The sequence below is a fragment of the Letharia lupina genome (assembly GCF_014066315.1).
Source record: "Letharia lupina isolate WasteWater1 chromosome Unknown contig_13, whole genome shotgun sequence".
NCBI lineage: Eukaryota > Fungi > Ascomycota > Lecanoromycetes > Lecanorales > Parmeliaceae > Letharia > Letharia lupina.
In genome coordinates, this window is record NW_023502982.1 from 519,317 (window position 1) to 536,626 (window position 17,310).

At 49.7% G+C, this 17,310-nt stretch overlaps 6 protein-coding genes across 6 annotated transcripts; 4 read left to right on the forward strand and 2 right to left on the reverse strand.

Moving 5' to 3' along the window:
* Positions 1 to 1,390: 1,390 nt before the first annotated feature.
* On the forward strand, positions 1,391 to 2,776 carry HO133_001645 (uncharacterized protein; the record flags this gene model as incomplete). The annotated part of the gene is made up of 3 exons (XM_037292573.1): positions 1,391 to 1,488; positions 1,549 to 2,351; positions 2,406 to 2,776. The coding sequence occupies 3 exons, from the start codon at positions 1,391 to 1,393 to the stop codon at positions 2,774 to 2,776; spliced, it is 1,272 nt and encodes a 423-aa protein (XP_037151112.1).
* Positions 2,777 to 3,787: 1,011 nt separating this feature from the next.
* Positions 3,788 to 5,035, forward strand: HO133_001646 (uncharacterized protein; the record flags this gene model as incomplete). Its single annotated transcript, XM_037292574.1, has 2 exons — positions 3,788 to 4,678; positions 4,811 to 5,035. 2 exons carry the CDS (start codon positions 3,788 to 3,790, stop codon positions 5,033 to 5,035), a joined length of 1,116 nt encoding a protein of 371 aa, XP_037151113.1.
* A 346-nt stretch (positions 5,036 to 5,381) lies between these two features.
* Positions 5,382 to 5,866, reverse strand: HO133_001647 (uncharacterized protein; the record flags this gene model as incomplete). The annotated part of the gene is made up of 2 exons (XM_037292575.1): positions 5,382 to 5,548; positions 5,683 to 5,866. 2 exons carry the CDS (start codon positions 5,864 to 5,866, stop codon positions 5,382 to 5,384), a joined length of 351 nt encoding a protein of 116 aa, XP_037151114.1.
* A 966-nt stretch (positions 5,867 to 6,832) lies between these two features.
* On the forward strand, positions 6,833 to 8,238 carry HO133_001648 (uncharacterized protein; the record flags this gene model as incomplete). Its single annotated transcript, XM_037292576.1, has 3 exons — positions 6,833 to 7,487; positions 7,532 to 7,617; positions 7,672 to 8,238. 3 exons carry the CDS (start codon positions 6,833 to 6,835, stop codon positions 8,236 to 8,238), a joined length of 1,308 nt encoding a protein of 435 aa, XP_037151115.1.
* Positions 8,239 to 9,040: 802 nt separating this feature from the next.
* Positions 9,041 to 9,959, forward strand: HO133_001649 (uncharacterized protein; the record flags this gene model as incomplete). Its single annotated transcript, XM_037292577.1, has 2 exons — positions 9,041 to 9,350; positions 9,379 to 9,959. The coding sequence occupies 2 exons, from the start codon at positions 9,041 to 9,043 to the stop codon at positions 9,957 to 9,959; spliced, it is 891 nt and encodes a 296-aa protein (XP_037151116.1).
* A 935-nt stretch (positions 9,960 to 10,894) lies between these two features.
* On the reverse strand, positions 10,895 to 11,993 carry HO133_001650 (uncharacterized protein; the record flags this gene model as incomplete). Its single annotated transcript, XM_037292578.1, has 3 exons — positions 10,895 to 11,651; positions 11,747 to 11,828; positions 11,882 to 11,993. 3 exons carry the CDS (start codon positions 11,991 to 11,993, stop codon positions 10,895 to 10,897), a joined length of 951 nt encoding a protein of 316 aa, XP_037151117.1.
* Positions 11,994 to 17,310: the final 5,317 nt, after the last annotated feature.

A 17,310-nucleotide genomic window follows, 5' to 3' on the forward strand; every position in this document is an offset into this window, starting at 1 on the left:
TCTTAGCAGTAACACGGAAGGACTTCGCTGGAAGGAAGACACCCTATTGAAAGCTGTCTCTACCCCAAGACCTAGCTTGCTACCGCTAGTGTGCTTGGTCGCATTGGACAGTAGCCGCTCGTTAACGATTGATGGTCATCGTCAACTACTGGCCATCCGCCTATTCTCACGTCGTCGCTGCTCGCGCTGCTCGATCACGAGCAAGTTTCCCTGTTTGTAGCGTTCGTCTATCGCAGCGCTGGTTCCCATCAAACATAATAGCCTAGGCTATAAGCCGATCGAGCGAGCATCTTGAAACACACTGTCCCACAAACGAAGTTAGTTTGTGGCTCTCATCCTCGCATTTATCAACATAATTTCAAGATACTGCAATCGTATCTCCAAAGTAAAAAACAAACTCTCGCATCCGGTCCCTGTGCTGCGGCTACAACCTCTTCGAGAAGGCTCTGAAAGGGCTAGCAAACATAATTATCTCGCTGGGACTGCGGCTGCAGTCCTTTGAAAACAAGCATTGCACAGTCTCGCGTCCTTAAATTGCTGCCACTGCTACGCCTTATTGCCTTGGTCATTCGTCTTATCGGAGACGTATTAGCCCTTTGGGGTGCTGCGTTTTTGAGGGACCAACCCTAAAGGTGCAACAGCTTCAGGGGAAAAGCCTACCAGAGGTAGAGGCTTTAAAGGGACTCATCCCTACATCGTGTGACGAATTTCAAGGGCGGTACCTAAACACAGCGATATGGTTAGAGGCTAACACCGAAACAAGATGACACATCGAAGTGTGAATACCGAAACGCAGTGACGCTTTTGGAGTGAATTTTTATCTGCAGTGACGCTTTAGAAGTGACTCTGTTTTTGTAGTGACGCATCGGTTTCTGTTATTCACGGTGACATCTGCGAGTATTTAAGTACCCGGTCTCGCCCACCAACCTACACATCTCGGCACCTGTCTGCACAGATCTGGACGGGGTCGCCCCCCTTTGCATTTGGGCTCCTTGCTGAATATTTCTATATATATACGGCAATCTTCGACGACTAGGAGCCTGGCCGTTTATATTATATATCTTGATGGAATCCATCGAAGAGCCCGTCTGAATTTGGCTAGTGTGCAGGGCTGCACAAAATCCGACTGGTACTTTGTTTAGATGCTAGCTCGCTTTTCAGGGACTAAACCCTCTTTCTCTTTCGTTTCAACAACATCGTCGAGTCTACAAGGACGAGTCTTTTGGGTCAGCAACCTGGACTGGTAGTACACTTCTGCTACTCGCAACCACATCCTGTCGATCCTTCAAGGGTCTTACTCGGTGCTGCCGGCTATCGCAAAGTGAGGTTTGCTGCCAATCTCAGTCTTCAATGTGAGAGTTTGCGGATACTAACCCCACCAACAGCAAAGATGTCCCAGACGAACAAGCCTCCTGTTGCAGCAATGACTGTAGGCGACACCGACCAGGCGGAGACGATGGGCCTCCTGCCAACCGAAGCTGCCGCCTCGTGAGTCAAGCTACCATTTTCGGAGTGTGAGTTCTTGGATGCTAACTTCGTTGACATCAGCGAGTCCAAGGAAATCGAACCTACCTTTGCACCACCTACCCTTGCACTAGACACTGTCGACGGTATTATGACGAAAGCGGAGAGCAATGGTCTTAAGCCTGCGACTGTGCCAAGCAGCCCCAATGCAATCGTCACCTTCCCCTTCTACCCCGAGATTGGCCGCTACGAACCCCAAGCAATCATTGGGCGCTTCATCGTCCAGCTCATGAAGCCGCGGCAGTTGACCACGAACGAGCGCCAAGTCGTCTTCAACATCGTGAAAGCGCTGTCTCAGATCGAAACTTTCACCCGCGCTGCCGAGGAGAGATTGCAGATCAAATTCATGCTGACCGGCATCTTGGGGGTATGGCCCAAGGCCACGCGTCCGTACGAGTTCCCAGAAGTCTTCCAGGAAGCCGCTGCTGCCATTCTCGCCAAAGTGGAAGGAGATCTAGACATCGAAGAAGTCGTCGACGAGACGCGGCCAGCCTCAACCTCCCCTGCTCCTGCGAGCAAAGGTAAAAAGCGCGGGAGGAAGGCCGCAGATCCACGCAGCCCAGAGTCTCGCGAACTACCAGCACTCGACGATCTGCCTGTCCAATCCATCATGCACAACACCGTTCTCACTGACGGACGCCGCCGTGTATATCGCATCGACGACAAGTCTGCTACGAGGCCTTGCAATAGGTTTGGGCACAATGGAATTGCTGTTGGTCAATGGTGGCCATACCGCATCTGCGCACTGAGGGACGGAGCACACGGGGCTATGCAGAGTGGGATTGCAGGGTCAGAGAAGAGTGGAGCCTACTCGATAGTGGTGTCTGGTAAGTCCCAGAGCTGGCCAGCTTCAACTGTTTCGACGCTGACCTATCTATCAGGCGATTACGATGAGCTCGACAAGGACGAAAAAGACATACTTTACTACTCCGGCAGCGACAGCAACGCCAACACCGACCCAGCCAATCCCATCGTCACCCATTATACCAAAGCATTGCAACAATCCCGGCGCGACGACCGTCCCATCCGGGTGCTGCGGACCTCGGCAGGGAGGGCTGACCATTGTCCGTCGAAGGGGATCCGCTATGATGGACTGTACCGCATCATCTCGGACGGCATCGCGAAGAACATGAGGGGTGGTGCATACGTCCGCTTCAAGCTCGTGAGGGAAGCTAACCAGCCAGAGATCGACATGAGCAGGCCCACTCAGGCGGAAAAGGACGTGTATGACCGGCTCAAGAACAGCATTTAGGCGTCGGATGTGGGGATGATAGCGGCGATACGCGGCGGTTTCATGTGATTGTGAGCAATAGATTGACAATGTTTGTCTTTTTCCTCGGGCTGCGGCGCCGTGGTAATAGGAAAAGATAGGGATAGAATCCCACAGATAGCTACATGGAATACACAAAAGTTGATACGAATGATCATATTGGTTTCCAAGTGACGCTTTACTACCCATGATAGGATAGCTGTCATATATCTATCGTTCCATTGATGCTGCGAGTACTTGGCTGGCAGATACGGGGATCCTACCACAGAAACACCACGACTCTTGGAGGGTGTTGACTAGATGTCTGGCGTCAGAGGGGTTCGAAAGTCAAATGTAACTACAGAAATACAACATATATAGCGATATAGATTCTCGCTTCACATACAAACGTCGGAAATCTCCCTGAATAGTCTGGCATTCTCAAGGCTAAACGAAGGTTGGAGGCGATGTTTCCTACGATGTTACCCCTTGAGAACAGCATAAGATCCGAGGCAGGACCTCACAAACTACTGCCCGAGAAACGGAGATCCGGCATGCCGACACCCAGATTCCCTGTTGCTGGTGGTGTAGTCTCCGAATTGTCTGCCATTTGATTGGTCCGGAATGCCTGAAAGTGTTTCATATCCAGGCCTATCTACCACAATGTTGTGACAAACAAACGTGGGTTCTCCACACTCTCCCATCCTTTGGAAAGTCGGGAGGGTAGAGCTTCGTGCCAAATATATTGTAAATGGTGTCTTCCCCTCCGAACATAGCCGTAGCCCTGAGATAGCCCTGACCCTAAGCGTTCTCTTTGTAGGCTAGTGCAGATCCAAAACCGGATCCCTGCAATGACGATATTCCCAGCTTCTCGCGCGACCAAGGAATATACATCCGCTGCCAACACGCCCTTTACCACTCACTTGCCTCATAGCTACCAAAGTCTCTCACTTGTATTGCCTCCACCATCTTCACCACCTCGATCTCCATCTCATCTCCATCTCCAAACACAAAATGCCCGACTCCAAAGACAAAAAGTCCAGATTTGGCCTCTTCGGCCATAAAGACCGCCCCACTCCTACAACCGACTCCACCTACGGCAGCGAAGCCTCCTCAGACGCCCACAATTCTTATCAGTCAGCGCCCAGCATGACCGGCAGCGACAACACCGGGACGACCGTCAATGACCAAGGACAGACCGTCACCACCACCACTACAACCACGACTACCACCACAACAGGCGGCGGTGGCGCCTCTACAACCTCTGGGCCGCACACGAGCAATCTGGCTAACAAGCTGGATCCCAGGGTCAATAGTGGCGGCGATCAGACCGAGGTTTCGGAAACGGTACAACGACGCGAGAATGACAGACCAAACATACCCTCGAAATCTACGAGGAGGGAGCCGAGTCCGAATCCACCACCGCAACAGCGATCGAGTGGAGGAGGAGGAGGGCTGTCGTCAATCCTAAGCGGTGGAAAGAACCACGAGCAGAGACAACCGGACAACTATGGAAATCAAAATCCGCCACCACAGCAGCAGCAATCAACTGGAGGAGGGGGGTTATCCTCGATCCTATCTGGCGGCAGAAACCACGATCAGAGGCAGCCGGACAACTACGGAAGTTCGAATGCACCACCTCAGCAGCAATCAAGCGGAGGGGGTGGCTTGTCGTCCATCCTGACGGGCGGGAGGAACCACCACGATCAGAGACAGTCGGACAATTATGGGAGTCCGAGTAGTCCACAAGGCCAAGGCAGGCACAACTTCTCGTATCCGAGCCGGACGCCGCCGAACGAGCGGGCCCAGTTGCCAGCGCAAACGCAAGGTCAAGCACCATCACAGCAGCAGCAGCAACCGCCAAGCACGCTGCAGAGTTTAAAGACGGCGGCGGTGGGGATCCACGTGAGCAACACCCATTCTTTCCCCTCCTGTTTCCTTCCTCTCCTCTCTCTCTCATCCGATTCCTGCCCTTCACATCTTCACCTGCTCGCAGCTTCCCACCCGAGCGTTTGCTAATCCGATTTCCACCAACAGGGCGTAGGCGAAACCCTCCGCGGCACGCTCAACTCCTCCGTCGACCGGCGCTTCCACGCCGGCCCCGAGCAACAGGCGCACAACGAACGGGTCCTGAACGCCGGCCGGCAGGAGATTGAGAGCGGGCATTTGAGCGAGAATAGCAGGCAGCAAGGCGGGCCGGGGACGAAGGGGATACTAAGGAAGAGCGGGGGGCAGGGCCAGTTGAGGGTCGTGAATGAATGAGTGAATGAATGATTTCTGATGGAATAAGGGCATGGCATGGCATGGCATGGTGGAGAATAGGTGCAAGGATCGCCGGTGTTCCATATGAGGTGCATTTGAGCTTGATGGGTCACGGTATCTACTTCCATCACATGGAAACCAGATCTCGTGAGTGGAGGAAGCATATCCGTGACAGATTTGCTCAGATCAAATCACGCAGATTGTCAGGCTTTGACCCCGACCATCTATTGAAATAGCGTGAGATCGAAGAACGCAGCTCATGAAAACCCAATCCAATCGATTCGATTCTCTTCTCACTCACTCACGATACCGCTCCCAACCACCTACGCTAATCGGAATAGGATGGCTAGATGAATAGATCGACGGATATCTGCATCACGACCACCCACCCACTCACTGGGGAAGATGCAAGGCTATCGCTAAGCCATTCACGAAACAGGTTCCCTTCAGCATCAGCATCAACAACACCATCCTGCACATGGCCTCGAACCTGTCCATCCTGAATTCCATCGACTACGGATACCAGAGCGAGTGTCCAGGAACGGGGAGAAGGCTACGATTCGACCGTCGACGTTATTCAAGGATGTGAAAACCAGACATGCACGCACGTAGTCGCCGTTTCATTTCCAATCTTCGGATACCCTTACCGAGCCAAGCGTGCCGCTTGCCCTTGAGGGATATCTTCTTCGTCTCCTCCTCGGCCTGCCGGTCCACGACGTTCTTCAAGATGCCACTCGCTTGCTTTGGATTGACCGAGGGCGTTGTGTTTCCTCCGCGATTCGGCGCCTCCGATAGGTACAGGATTGACGTCGAGTCTACCGGCAGCGTCATGTCAGATGTGTGGAATCCTTCGTCTTTTCTATGAAGCTTGGGTTGCCGGATTGTGGCTAATCATCGTCGGGCATTGACTTTTCGTTCTCGAGTAATCCTTTAGCGAGGGCACTTGGTTCCTCGCGACCCGCAATTCTTCCAACCCAAACCCCCTATCAACCTGCTCACGAAGCGTTCTATATATTTCGAGGTATATTTGGTGGGCGAATACGACCCACAGCGGTATCGCATCCCCCAACAGGACTTGCCGTATACCTTGGCTGAATGCATCCTTGGCTGGCATGACGAGCTTAGTGAAAAGCAAGACTTCTGGTAAAACGTCAGCTAGGACATACGAATCTTTCTTGTCTTTTCTATCGAGGCTCATCTGAGATCGATGTGCCCGAGGGTCGTAACCACCGCCACGAGCTGCCTTGCTTGATAGCCAATAGCGGGAGGGCGACTGTCAGGTATACTCGTATCCTCATTTTTGGACTTACGCGTCTTATCGATAACAGTTCACGCGAGATTACTTTGTACTTTGTAGTGGCAAAGGTTGATCTAATCAAAAAGGAGCCATCATTTTAAGGTCATCGGCACGCCTCTCGCCCAAAAGACTTTGGTCTTCCCACCAAACGCGGGTAAATATTCTCTAGCGATGAAGTCGGGGGCTGCGAAAAAGCCAATGACCGAGCGGCACAGATCATGCCCCTCGGAAAAAAGAAAAAAGTGTCGTTTCGAAAAGTCTGAAGGAGATCCCCCCGGGCCCCTGCTAATAAATGCTACTGGTGGTACCACACCCCCTGCTAGAACAGCCGTCAAAAAAAGGATGACGCCAAGACGTTGCATATCTTGACCTCTTCTCTCCTGAACAACCACCTCTCGACAATCTGCTCATCCGCTTTGCTTCTTGCTTCTTCATCTTTCCTTTGTACCTATAGTGTAGTTGCAACCAATCTTGACTCTTCTCTACCCACTCCTGTCAACATGAATGAGGGTATGGAACAGCCGCACGTGACCAGAGGCTTCGTCCTCGCTGGGAAGACCAAAGCAACGTTGGCCAAAGGAGCCAGCCTTCCCTTTCTTGGCAAACCTGGCAATCCAACCCGTAATCATTTCATAGCAATGTGTGGCGAGTTTGCAGGCACATTCCTTTTCCTCTTCTTTGCCTTTACCGGCACCCAAGTGGCAAACTCCCAGACCCAAGGAAGTGTCTCAACCACCATAGCCCAAGGATCGAACCCAGCTCAATTACTCTATATCAGTCTGTGTTTTGGTTTTAGTTTGGGAGTCAACGCATGGGTCTTCTTCAGGATTAGTGGTGGACTCTTCAACCCTGCGGTGACTTTTGGCATGTGTCTGGTTGGAGCAATGCCGTGGGTACGGGGTGGTCTAATCTTCATCTCCCAAATCATTGGTGGAATTACGGCGGCGGGAATTGTCGAGGTCATGTACCCTGGCCAGCTCAATGTGCGAACATCATTAGGGGCGGGGACATCGAAAGCACAGGGCGTCTTCATTGAGATGTTCTTGACCACTATGTTGGTATTCACTATCTTCATGCTTGCTGCCGAGAAGAGCAAGGCCACCTTTGTGGCCCCGGTCGGCATCGGACTCTCCCTATTCATTGCTGAGCTTGCAGGTAAGTGTACCGATATGCCGGTATGACCTTTCTGATCAAGACAGGCGTCTACTACACCGGTGGCTCGCTCAATCCGGCTCGCTCTTTTGGGCCTGACGTCATTCTGGGTACATTTGAGGACTATCATTGGGTAGATTGACCTCCACTTCCGCGACAACGAATCGAAGTACTAAATTTCGCACAGATTTACTGGATCGGTCCTCTCCTGGGCGCTCTTCTAGCCTCTGGGTTCTACAAGCTCATGAAAGGGCTTGAATATGAGACTGCCAACCCCGGACAGGACTTTGACGAGAACGAGACCAAGCTTTTTGACCCAGAGAGGGACATCGAGCGTCCTATTGTGAATGTCGTAACTGGTGGCTCTAGTTCGGAGCCATCGAGACCCATCAGTGGCGACACGCTCTCCGGATACAAGCGAGAAGATACCTCTCCGCAACAGGACCAACCCCGCGATGTAGCCCAAGGGAATTCAAGGCACCAAGCACAGTCATCCGCGGGCGCCACAAGGAGCCCCCGGAGACTTTCGTCGCCATTGCCACCCATTGACGCAGAGGACGAAAAGTCAATCGCTCCCCCAGATAATCGGGACCACAGCAACACCAACGGCGTCAGTGGCGAGGACATAATCCACGGTGGACCGCACTACAGCCAGACCGCAAACGATCTCGATCCGCGTGTGCGAAGAGAGATTGACGCCGTGGGAACTTACCAAGCAGGACCAGACGTGGAGGCAGGTCAGTCACGCCTGTGATCCTTTGCATTGGGCTTGTAGGGCCGATGAACGGGCGACTCCATCAGATTGGGCAAAAGCGAGCATTTGCACGGCGTTGAGCATAGCGAGGATCATTTAATAGAGGGAGCGAGCACATGATTGCAAGGTGTTTTGGTTTATATAAGGCTCTGCTGTTCACTAATTTGGTCGCATTGGCGACATTTCCGGAAGGTTCTTGGACACCATACGGAGTATAGCCGCAAGCTTCTTCTTGCTCAGGCATGCATTCATTCTACTACAGTACGGCCTTTGTAGAGGCCATATGACGACTAGCGTCCGAATTGTGTGTATTACAGGCTAAGTGCCAGAAAAAGTGGCAGTCGACAGGGTACAGATCCTCAAAGGGGTTTCTTACACTGTTCACCCTTTTCTTTTGCTTGGTTTTTCACAAAGCAAGATAGTCACGGATGACACATTATCAGGACTCGTACCCAAAGTTGACGTAAAATGTGAGTAGAATCTGACTCCTTGGATCGCCACTTTCCTTGACAACTTACCCTGATTACAACACTCGAGCCATAGCACTTACAACCCCAGCAAACAAAACAAATCATCACATCCTTGCAACACTGACTTACACCGTTTCCCACTCTGTTGTGCTGGGAGATCTGGCCGTTTTACAACACACAGCTCGACGAGCTCCTCATCAAGTTTCTTCTTCGCTCCACCAAAAGTCGCACTGCTCCCAGGATGATGTAGAAGTAATCCGAGTCCACAACAAAACTCCCGACCCTTCTCACATCCCTGGCCGTTCTCAAGCCACGCTTCGATCCTTGTGACCATGAACGTCGGTACCGATAACGAGACCGGGACCGTCTCCTCGGCTGGAGTGATCTTCGACACCGGACCAAACCCTCACAGCCTGAGCGAGCAACCGCCGCGACCGTCGTGCCGTGTGTTGGCGGAAGCCGGTCAGAAACCTTCACAGCCCACCTTTGAAGGAATCCCCGTGGACATCCGTGCAATGATCTACAACCACATCCTCAACACCGAAGCCGACAGTTCCCTTCGCTCGGCCTCCGAGACGAGAGCCCAGCTCAGTCCCAGGCGCGGCGGGCCCGGTCTTCCGACCCACACGTGGCATGAAATGGGTATACCGATGTACCACCACACGTGCAGAACCATCAGCGGACGGAGCGACCTCCCAGCGACCCGCGCGCCCCGAATCGCGTTGCGCCAGAACACGGCCATCGAGAGTCCGTGTCGCGCGGGATCAACCGGGGAAGCCACAGACATCTTCTGCGCCAACAACCACCACTTCCACCACTCCCGCGTGCGAAGCGTTCCCGGAGCCGCGATCGAACCTCCTGACGAATCTGCCCCGGCCGGTGCCCTTTTCCGACACGCAACTGCACGTCATGCGGAGTCTCGGTCCGGACTACCGCAACAGCCACCACCATCACCGGACGGATGCCGCCGCGAACGACATGGACAACTGCATAGCGCGTAACAACATCCACATCCGCGAAGCGTGTCCCTCACTCACGACGTTCTCGCTGTCCATCTTCTCCCGGCCACCGCTGACACCGCAATCCCAGGCACGGGCCCGGACGGCTCTGGCACTCGGCGAACTTGGGAAGCGACCCGATCGGCTCAGCGTCGTCTCCACGTTGCCCGACAGCGCCGTCGCGGTCTGCGCGCGTGCCATCGCGCCGGGGGCTGACGGGGAGGGGTGTGGCGTTTGCACCGTTGCGATCTGAACGGGGTCACCGTCTCACAATGGCAATTTAGCGGTGTGGAGTCTCGGCCGGGGGACCAGGTTCGGGTTTTGGAGTTGGACTGGAAGACGGCTTTGAAGGATGAGTGAGGGGGTTGAGGATCGGGATGCTGACCGGGAAGATGCTGCGGAGGGAGGATGAGGGCTGTTGTGGAGCAGAGTGGGCGGTGATGAGACTGTTTCGGGTAGTGATGAGACAGATGGTGCTTCCATCTTCGGAGTGGCAGGGCAAGGTGCGATGAGGAGTCGCAGTCGGAGCGGTACTCTACAGATCCATGACATATCGACAAGGATAGCCTCAACGAGCAGACCTTTTCCAACCTTGAACGCTCTTCTTCCTCCAACTCTGATCACGAATGACAAACCGACGCCTAAGATCGCCATGAAAGCAGTGGCAGGTCCAGCGGCCTCAGATCGCCACCATTTCCGACCGCTTGCCTAGAGCTTAGACATTGATGGCGCATCACACTAGAGCGTAGACATTGATGGCGCATCACACTAGAGCGTAGACATTGATGGCGCATCACACTAGAGCGTAGACATTGATGGCGCATCACACCATGCCGAATTAGCGATCGTTCTGGTTCGTTTGCCCAGTTTCTATGGGCTGTTATCCCAACGGGTCTTCTCCAGCGAGATACTTACTTGATGACGGGTCCCAAAAGCATATCTTTGGCGGTGATTCTGTTCAATCTGTCAAAACCTCTGGGTTATTGCCCCCAAAAATGTCTGCCGCAACAACATCCTCACCGTGTGCCAACTCCCACAGACTTGGGGAATCTGGATTGCTTCGACCGAGTTACCGTTGTGTCCCTTCCCTGCTGACAGTCTATCCGTCTCGTGTGAAAGCCAGGACCCACGATCTATGCAATATTTTGTGTCATGCCATCGTAATCTAGGGGAAACCATGCCATCACTCTAGTGTTCATATTCCAGCTTCCCCTTCACCGCCCCCCAAAACTCCCGGATCATCTCCTCCTGCCCCTTCCTCCCCTCACTCGCTCTGACCACCAAATAGCGTCTCGAATCAACAGCCGGTTCCAACTCCCCATCATTCCCGCCCACCACTCTCCCACCCGCCTCCTCCACAATCACCCACCCGGCAGCCACATCCCACGCCCAGCATCCTCCTTCCCAGTAAGCGTCCAGGTCTCCTCGTGCCACCGCGCAACAATTCAGCGCCGCGCTTCCCAAACTCCTCAACGAGTGCACCATGGCCCCACCCGTCGACTCGTCCCCGGCCAGACTCGCAAAAGTCTCCGTCTTCGTCTCCCAATTATTCCCGCTCCGCTCATTCCCCCACTCCATCGCCACCAACGCCTGCTTCAGCCCCGTCAACGGCGGCGCCGGCATCTTCAACGGCAGCTTCGTCATCGTGTACGCGCTGACCACCGCCTCCGTGTTCTCGGTCCCGCTTCCGGGCCTGGGCGGATGCGAGGTGGGAACGCTGGGGGCGGTGAGGTAGGCGCCTTCGCCGTGGATGGCGTGGTAGAGGTGCTGGGTGAAGGGGTTGTAGACGATGCCGACGAGGGGTCTGAGCTTGTGGGCGAAGGCTAGGGAGATGGAGATGTAGGGGTGGGCGTGCACGAAGTTGGTGGTTCCGTCTATCGGGTCGACTATGAAGGTTGGGGCCGGGGTGAGGCGGCCGGACGTGGAGGTTTCTTCGCCTAGGAAGCTGTAGAGAGGGATATCAGCCTTCCAATAGGATGTTCGATGATACAACAATGGCAGGACAGTTGTGTTTGGCGCGGGAGGACGGATGTTACCTACGAATAGTCTGGGAATTTGGACTTGAGGGAGCTGGAGACCATGTCTTCCACGGCTTTGTCCGTCTCGGTAACAAGGTCCGAGGCTGCATCATCCAGTGTCAGTGAGATATTCTCAAGTGGAATTGATCCCACGTACAATTCTTCTTCGTGTCTACTGTGCTGGGGTTTGCGGAAGTGATCATATCCCCAGCTTTCAAGGCGATGTCGAAGAGGAAATCATGGATCTCCTGGAGATTGGGCTCGGCCATGGTTTTGAAAGAGGCTCGTTGAGACTGAGTTCCAGAAGGGTTTTGGCTTGCTAGATGAATGAGAGTATGTGTTGTTCGAAACAACTTTTTCGGAGATTCGCGTTCTGCTCAGCCCTAATCTTATCAGCGGAGCGTCCAAGCTTTCAAGCTAGTCCGGCCATACTGTAGCTTACCGTATCTTTCTGGTATATTATTACCGAGTATCAATGCCAAGACTGGCGGATTTTCATGATGCCTTAAGAGTTCATCTGATGTCTACATCTCAGCCCCTGAAGTTGCTTCGCAACGGCAACTTAATTTGAGTAGGAGAACATTTGTTGTTTGATAAAGTCATACTGCACCGGCTGCTGACGTACACTTGGCCATGGTTGTTGCATTGTCCACTTCAGAAAGCAGATAGGATCATCATCGAGACAGTCCCCCTCCCCCGTCCACACTAATACAGCCTCCCGCGCACGATCTACACATTAAGCTTTCAACCTCCATTACCCTCGAGCCACCTAAATAAGATAAGAAGCTACGTCAATTCTATATATTAAATTATAGAAGATAAATTAAATTAAGTAATTCTTTTTTATTAATTATAAAATAATTATATATAATAATAACGTAATATTTAAATTAGTATATATAAAAGAATAAGATAAAGCTAATTTAAAAAATCTTAAATTTATATATATAGTTAATTATAAATTCGAGTTCGCTACGCTTTTTAATTAGATCGACTAAGTTAGCTCGCTAGCTCTTTCGCGCCTTCTAATTAGAAAATTAGATATATATTATTTATATATAGAGTAATTTTTTTATTTTCTATTAAAATTTTAATTTTTATTTAAAATTATAGAATATAACTTACGCTTTTAAATAAAAAAAGAATTTTTAAATTTAGTCTTATAATTATTAAAGCGTAAGAAATTCAAATATCGCTTATTAAAGTTCGCTTATTAAAGTTCGCTCAATAGCCTTAATTAAAAAATAGATATATATTATTTAATTTTAGAATAACTTTTTTATTTTCTATTAAAATTTTATAAATTTTCTTTTAAAATATAAAATGTAATATAGGCATTTAAATAAAAAAAGAATTATTAAATTTAGTTTAATTAATGTTTAAAGGTAAGGAGTTTAAATATCGCTTATTAAAGATCGCTTACTAAATTTACTCGATAGTTCTAATCTAAAAAAATGATTATGAATTTAATTTATAGATCTTTACTCGTTTTATTATAAAATAATAATAATATATTAAGAATTAATATTATAAATATTATAATTATATATTAAAAAGTATTAAAATAAAAGTATATTATTAAAGTTAAATATAAATAAATTAATAATATTTAATTATTTAAAACTTTATCTATTAAATATATAAATTAATAAATATATAAATTAATAAATTAATAATTTAATAAAATTTAATATTAGTAAATATTAAGAAATAAATAATTAGAATATATAATAGAATAAGTGTTACGAGCGTACCCTTGACACACCACTCAGCCCTATGGCCTAGTGCCTTGGCAGGAGGTATCCCCTACATGCCTTCTTCCTACATACATAGTTCGATAGCTGTCACGGTACGCCAAGGCCTCCTTCAGAGCCACCACCCATTTGGGCCTAGCGTGGCTTGGCACCGCACATATCTGCCCTGCAGGCACATAGAATAATGAACATCTTTTTACCACACCATGAATTCATGACCCAGTCATCCTTTTCCTTGACAATAGCCTTATTATCCTTGATCTACCTCACTCATACTGGTATCGCACCTATGCTGGTCTTGACATTATAATAAGGCTCCTTCGTATACCCGGCGAAGAGAAATGCAATAAGGTCAACCCACTCACTCCATTCGAATTAGCGGACGAATTCAAAGAAATACGCTGGCAGGGGCTTTAGCAAGAAATCAAGTTGAGCCATCGTATCCCTGGGTAAGCCTACCAGACAGGTAAATCGATTTCAAAGCGAATCGGACTCGGCAAACAGTGGTCGAGAGATAAATAAGGCATTGGACCATTCGTACGGCTAGCGAATCGAAAGAAATCGCCAACACCATTTCACATTCACACAATCACGAACACCCCCACACTCACAGTGAGCCTGCTACAATGGCAGCAAACGTACGACCTCTTCACTGAGCATGTCGGCAACATCATAGTGAGCCTGCTACAATGGCGACGGGAACAAACGACTACGATTCGACCTCTTCACTGAGCATGTCGACAACACACATAGTGAGCCTGCTACCAAATGGCATTCAACACATTCGATTCTTTCCCTACCTCCCTACCATGGAGTAGACTTGATAGCAAGAGCATGGGAGACACAGGGCAAATCTACAGTGAAGCTCCCAGGCCAGGCTGTCAATAGGTGTTGGAGTTGGATTTATAACATATGTATGCGTTGGATTTTCTTCAATTCTATTAATGGACTTGATGACAATTACTTAGTCTAGTATTCTACAAGAGGAGGAACAATGTAGTACGGAGAGAATTGCGGAGATAGTCAGCAGCAGCAGTAACACAACAGGCCTGCTCTCCCTCACAGCCAGCCACTCAGTCAGCCACTCAGCCAGAGCACTCAGTTAAGTAAGAGGAGGAACCACTACAGGCAATTGCGGAGAACACTGCGGAGAACACTGCGGACAATACTGCGGAGAAATCAAGCGGTAGCAAGGCCCCCGGCATCAAGAACACAGGCCTGCTCTCCAAGATCCCACGTTATATGCTCTCCACAATCCCATATCAAATCGCCACTCAGCAAGCGGAGAACGACACTACAATTTGGCCTGCTGTCTCCACATGCCTAAGCGATATCATATTCATATACATCACTGCAATGACGATATAAGAGAAGGATCTACTGCGACGGTCACAGCTAAGTTACTATAACCCACTATTAATAAGAAAGATCAGACGATACATATTTGAACGAATTGAAATCGTTCGATATCTTACTTCGATATTATTCGAAAGGTTTTACTGCGATAGGAGATTTTATAAGATTTATATCACTAATTAACCCGGTATCTTTAATTCTTTTTAGTATTTTAATACTTCTTGCCATGAGAATATAGCCAATGTTGTTTTTTATGGGCATTTGTTACGGATTAATCCTTCACACTCGATATACCTTTCTGATTAGACCTTAGCGCGCCTTTCTTCGCACATATGTGCCTGCAGACCAAGAAAATAAAAAACCACTACACCATTGTACCAGCGCCAATAGGAATCGAACCTATTACGAATTACGTACCCTCTAACCTCGACCGCAACTATAGATGCGTGCCCCCGCACGACAAGGACAACACTTCTGCTGCTGCACTCAAGCCAGACCAGATACAACTGGGATTCGAACCCACGACCTTCGGGGAAGATGCAACGGCAACACTGCAGTAATGGCGCTGCCAGAAATAAAAAGCACCGCAACACCATTAGGAATCGAACCTAATACGAACTAAATACCTCCAACCACACGACCACAACCAACAGGCGTCCGCCCCGGACAATAAGCCAACCAACGAACATTTCGCTTTGCAAATCAATACATCGCACGGAATTCGAACCAACGACTGTTCCCGGTTAAGAACTTTAAAAACCTGTGGCTAATGGCGCTGCCAGAAAATAAAAAACCACTACACCATTGTACCAGCGCCAATAGGAATCAACTTTACACCACACCAATATTAAGAACTATTCCTTAACAGTCTAGTATATGCCTTATCTCTTCTCTAAAATATCGATATTATTTTAAACTCGGCTCGAGTTTATCCGAGGTGAAACGGATACATTCAGTTACCCGGGTGACAGAAAAGCCTGGACACTAACCAAATGGAGATTACGGCCTTCCCCCACCAAATTTCTATGCGCAAATACCATGTTTCTCCATTAATAGCCTGTCATTCGTCCATCACCGTCTAGAACAGCCTGGATCCTTTCAGGCATACTCATTACACACTTATTTATTAACTGGGAGGGGGAAATTTGGGTGTGAAATTGTATGTGGGACGGCCCTTGATCTCCTAGCTTAATTCAGGTTAGTGTCCAGGCTTTTCTGTCACCCGGGTGTCAGTACATGCTATAAGTTTATCCGGGGTGAAGCGAGTATATACCGAAAGCTTCACCTCTGCCGAGCTATAACCCGCCTTACACAGTCACACAAGTAGCGTGGTACAAGTCCGATATACTAACTCCATAGGTCCTGGTTTTCCTTGGCACCTCTTAGCCTCAGCTCCTTTGATTTACATCCTTTCATCTCATCTCGAAAGCGCATATGGACTCACCTCTAGAAAGTGAATATCCTTTTGTTTCTTTCTGCAGTCTGACTTATTCTTGAAGAATGAAAGCTCGAGCTGAAGTCAAAGCTCCAATGGCCCCTTTGCAAGGAGTCTCTTCTGAATATGCCTCGCGACGAACGTGGTTCTCCGCACCTGCGCCCTGAGCCAGAGTAGACGCAATCTCGGCCAGTCACCGGAATTCTGTCTTTTACCAGCTGAATGGCGAAGGACATGATAGGTAAAATGAACAAGGGACGAAAATAGAGGTCATCCCAGCCTATCGGAGCAGCGATGTTGATGCAGAATGCGGCTACCAGCATCTCCTGAGGCAACCAGGCAGTGCCAGGCTGTTCGTATTCATGGTGTTTCTGAGTCAGCTCGAGACCTCGACCTGGCAATAGAGAGCCAGCTTCAGAAACATCCTCAGGCACCTTGTATATTAGAGGCTGCCCTGTTGTTGCAAGAGCGATCGTGAATTTCATTACTGTTTCCTCAAGAATGACCATGGCCGGAGCAACTTCCTCTACTGCGTCGTCATATCGCATGTCACCGATAGCATCGACTCGGGGAAGGCGCGTTGCTGGTCTTGGAAGTGCCGAAATTGGATATGATGAGGAACGAGCAGAGACAAATCCAAGAGCTTGCGTTGGAGGAACAAGTAATTGGATACCATCAAACTGAATCCTACAAACCTAGGAGGTAACAGATGCTGTGTAGATTCTGCTTCTCAGACCTTACTTCGCAGAGTGACCACTTATCTGCGTGCGAAATTCACGTCGCGTTCATCGACTGTCCATCTGCCACCGCAAGAGCGATCCGATAAGATTCAAAGGCTGGTCAAACGAAGTACAGCTTGAATTCCGTCTCTCATATCAGCAGACGCAATGGCTAAATGTTAGGCAGTCGACGATCACCCGGAAGGTTACCCACAACTTGCAGCCTTCTTTGACTGTGACTCAAGGAAATTTCTCATGTGTAGGAGTTTTATGCATTCACGCATTAGACATCGCTTGTATTGCCAAGACGAGCTTGCGAAGC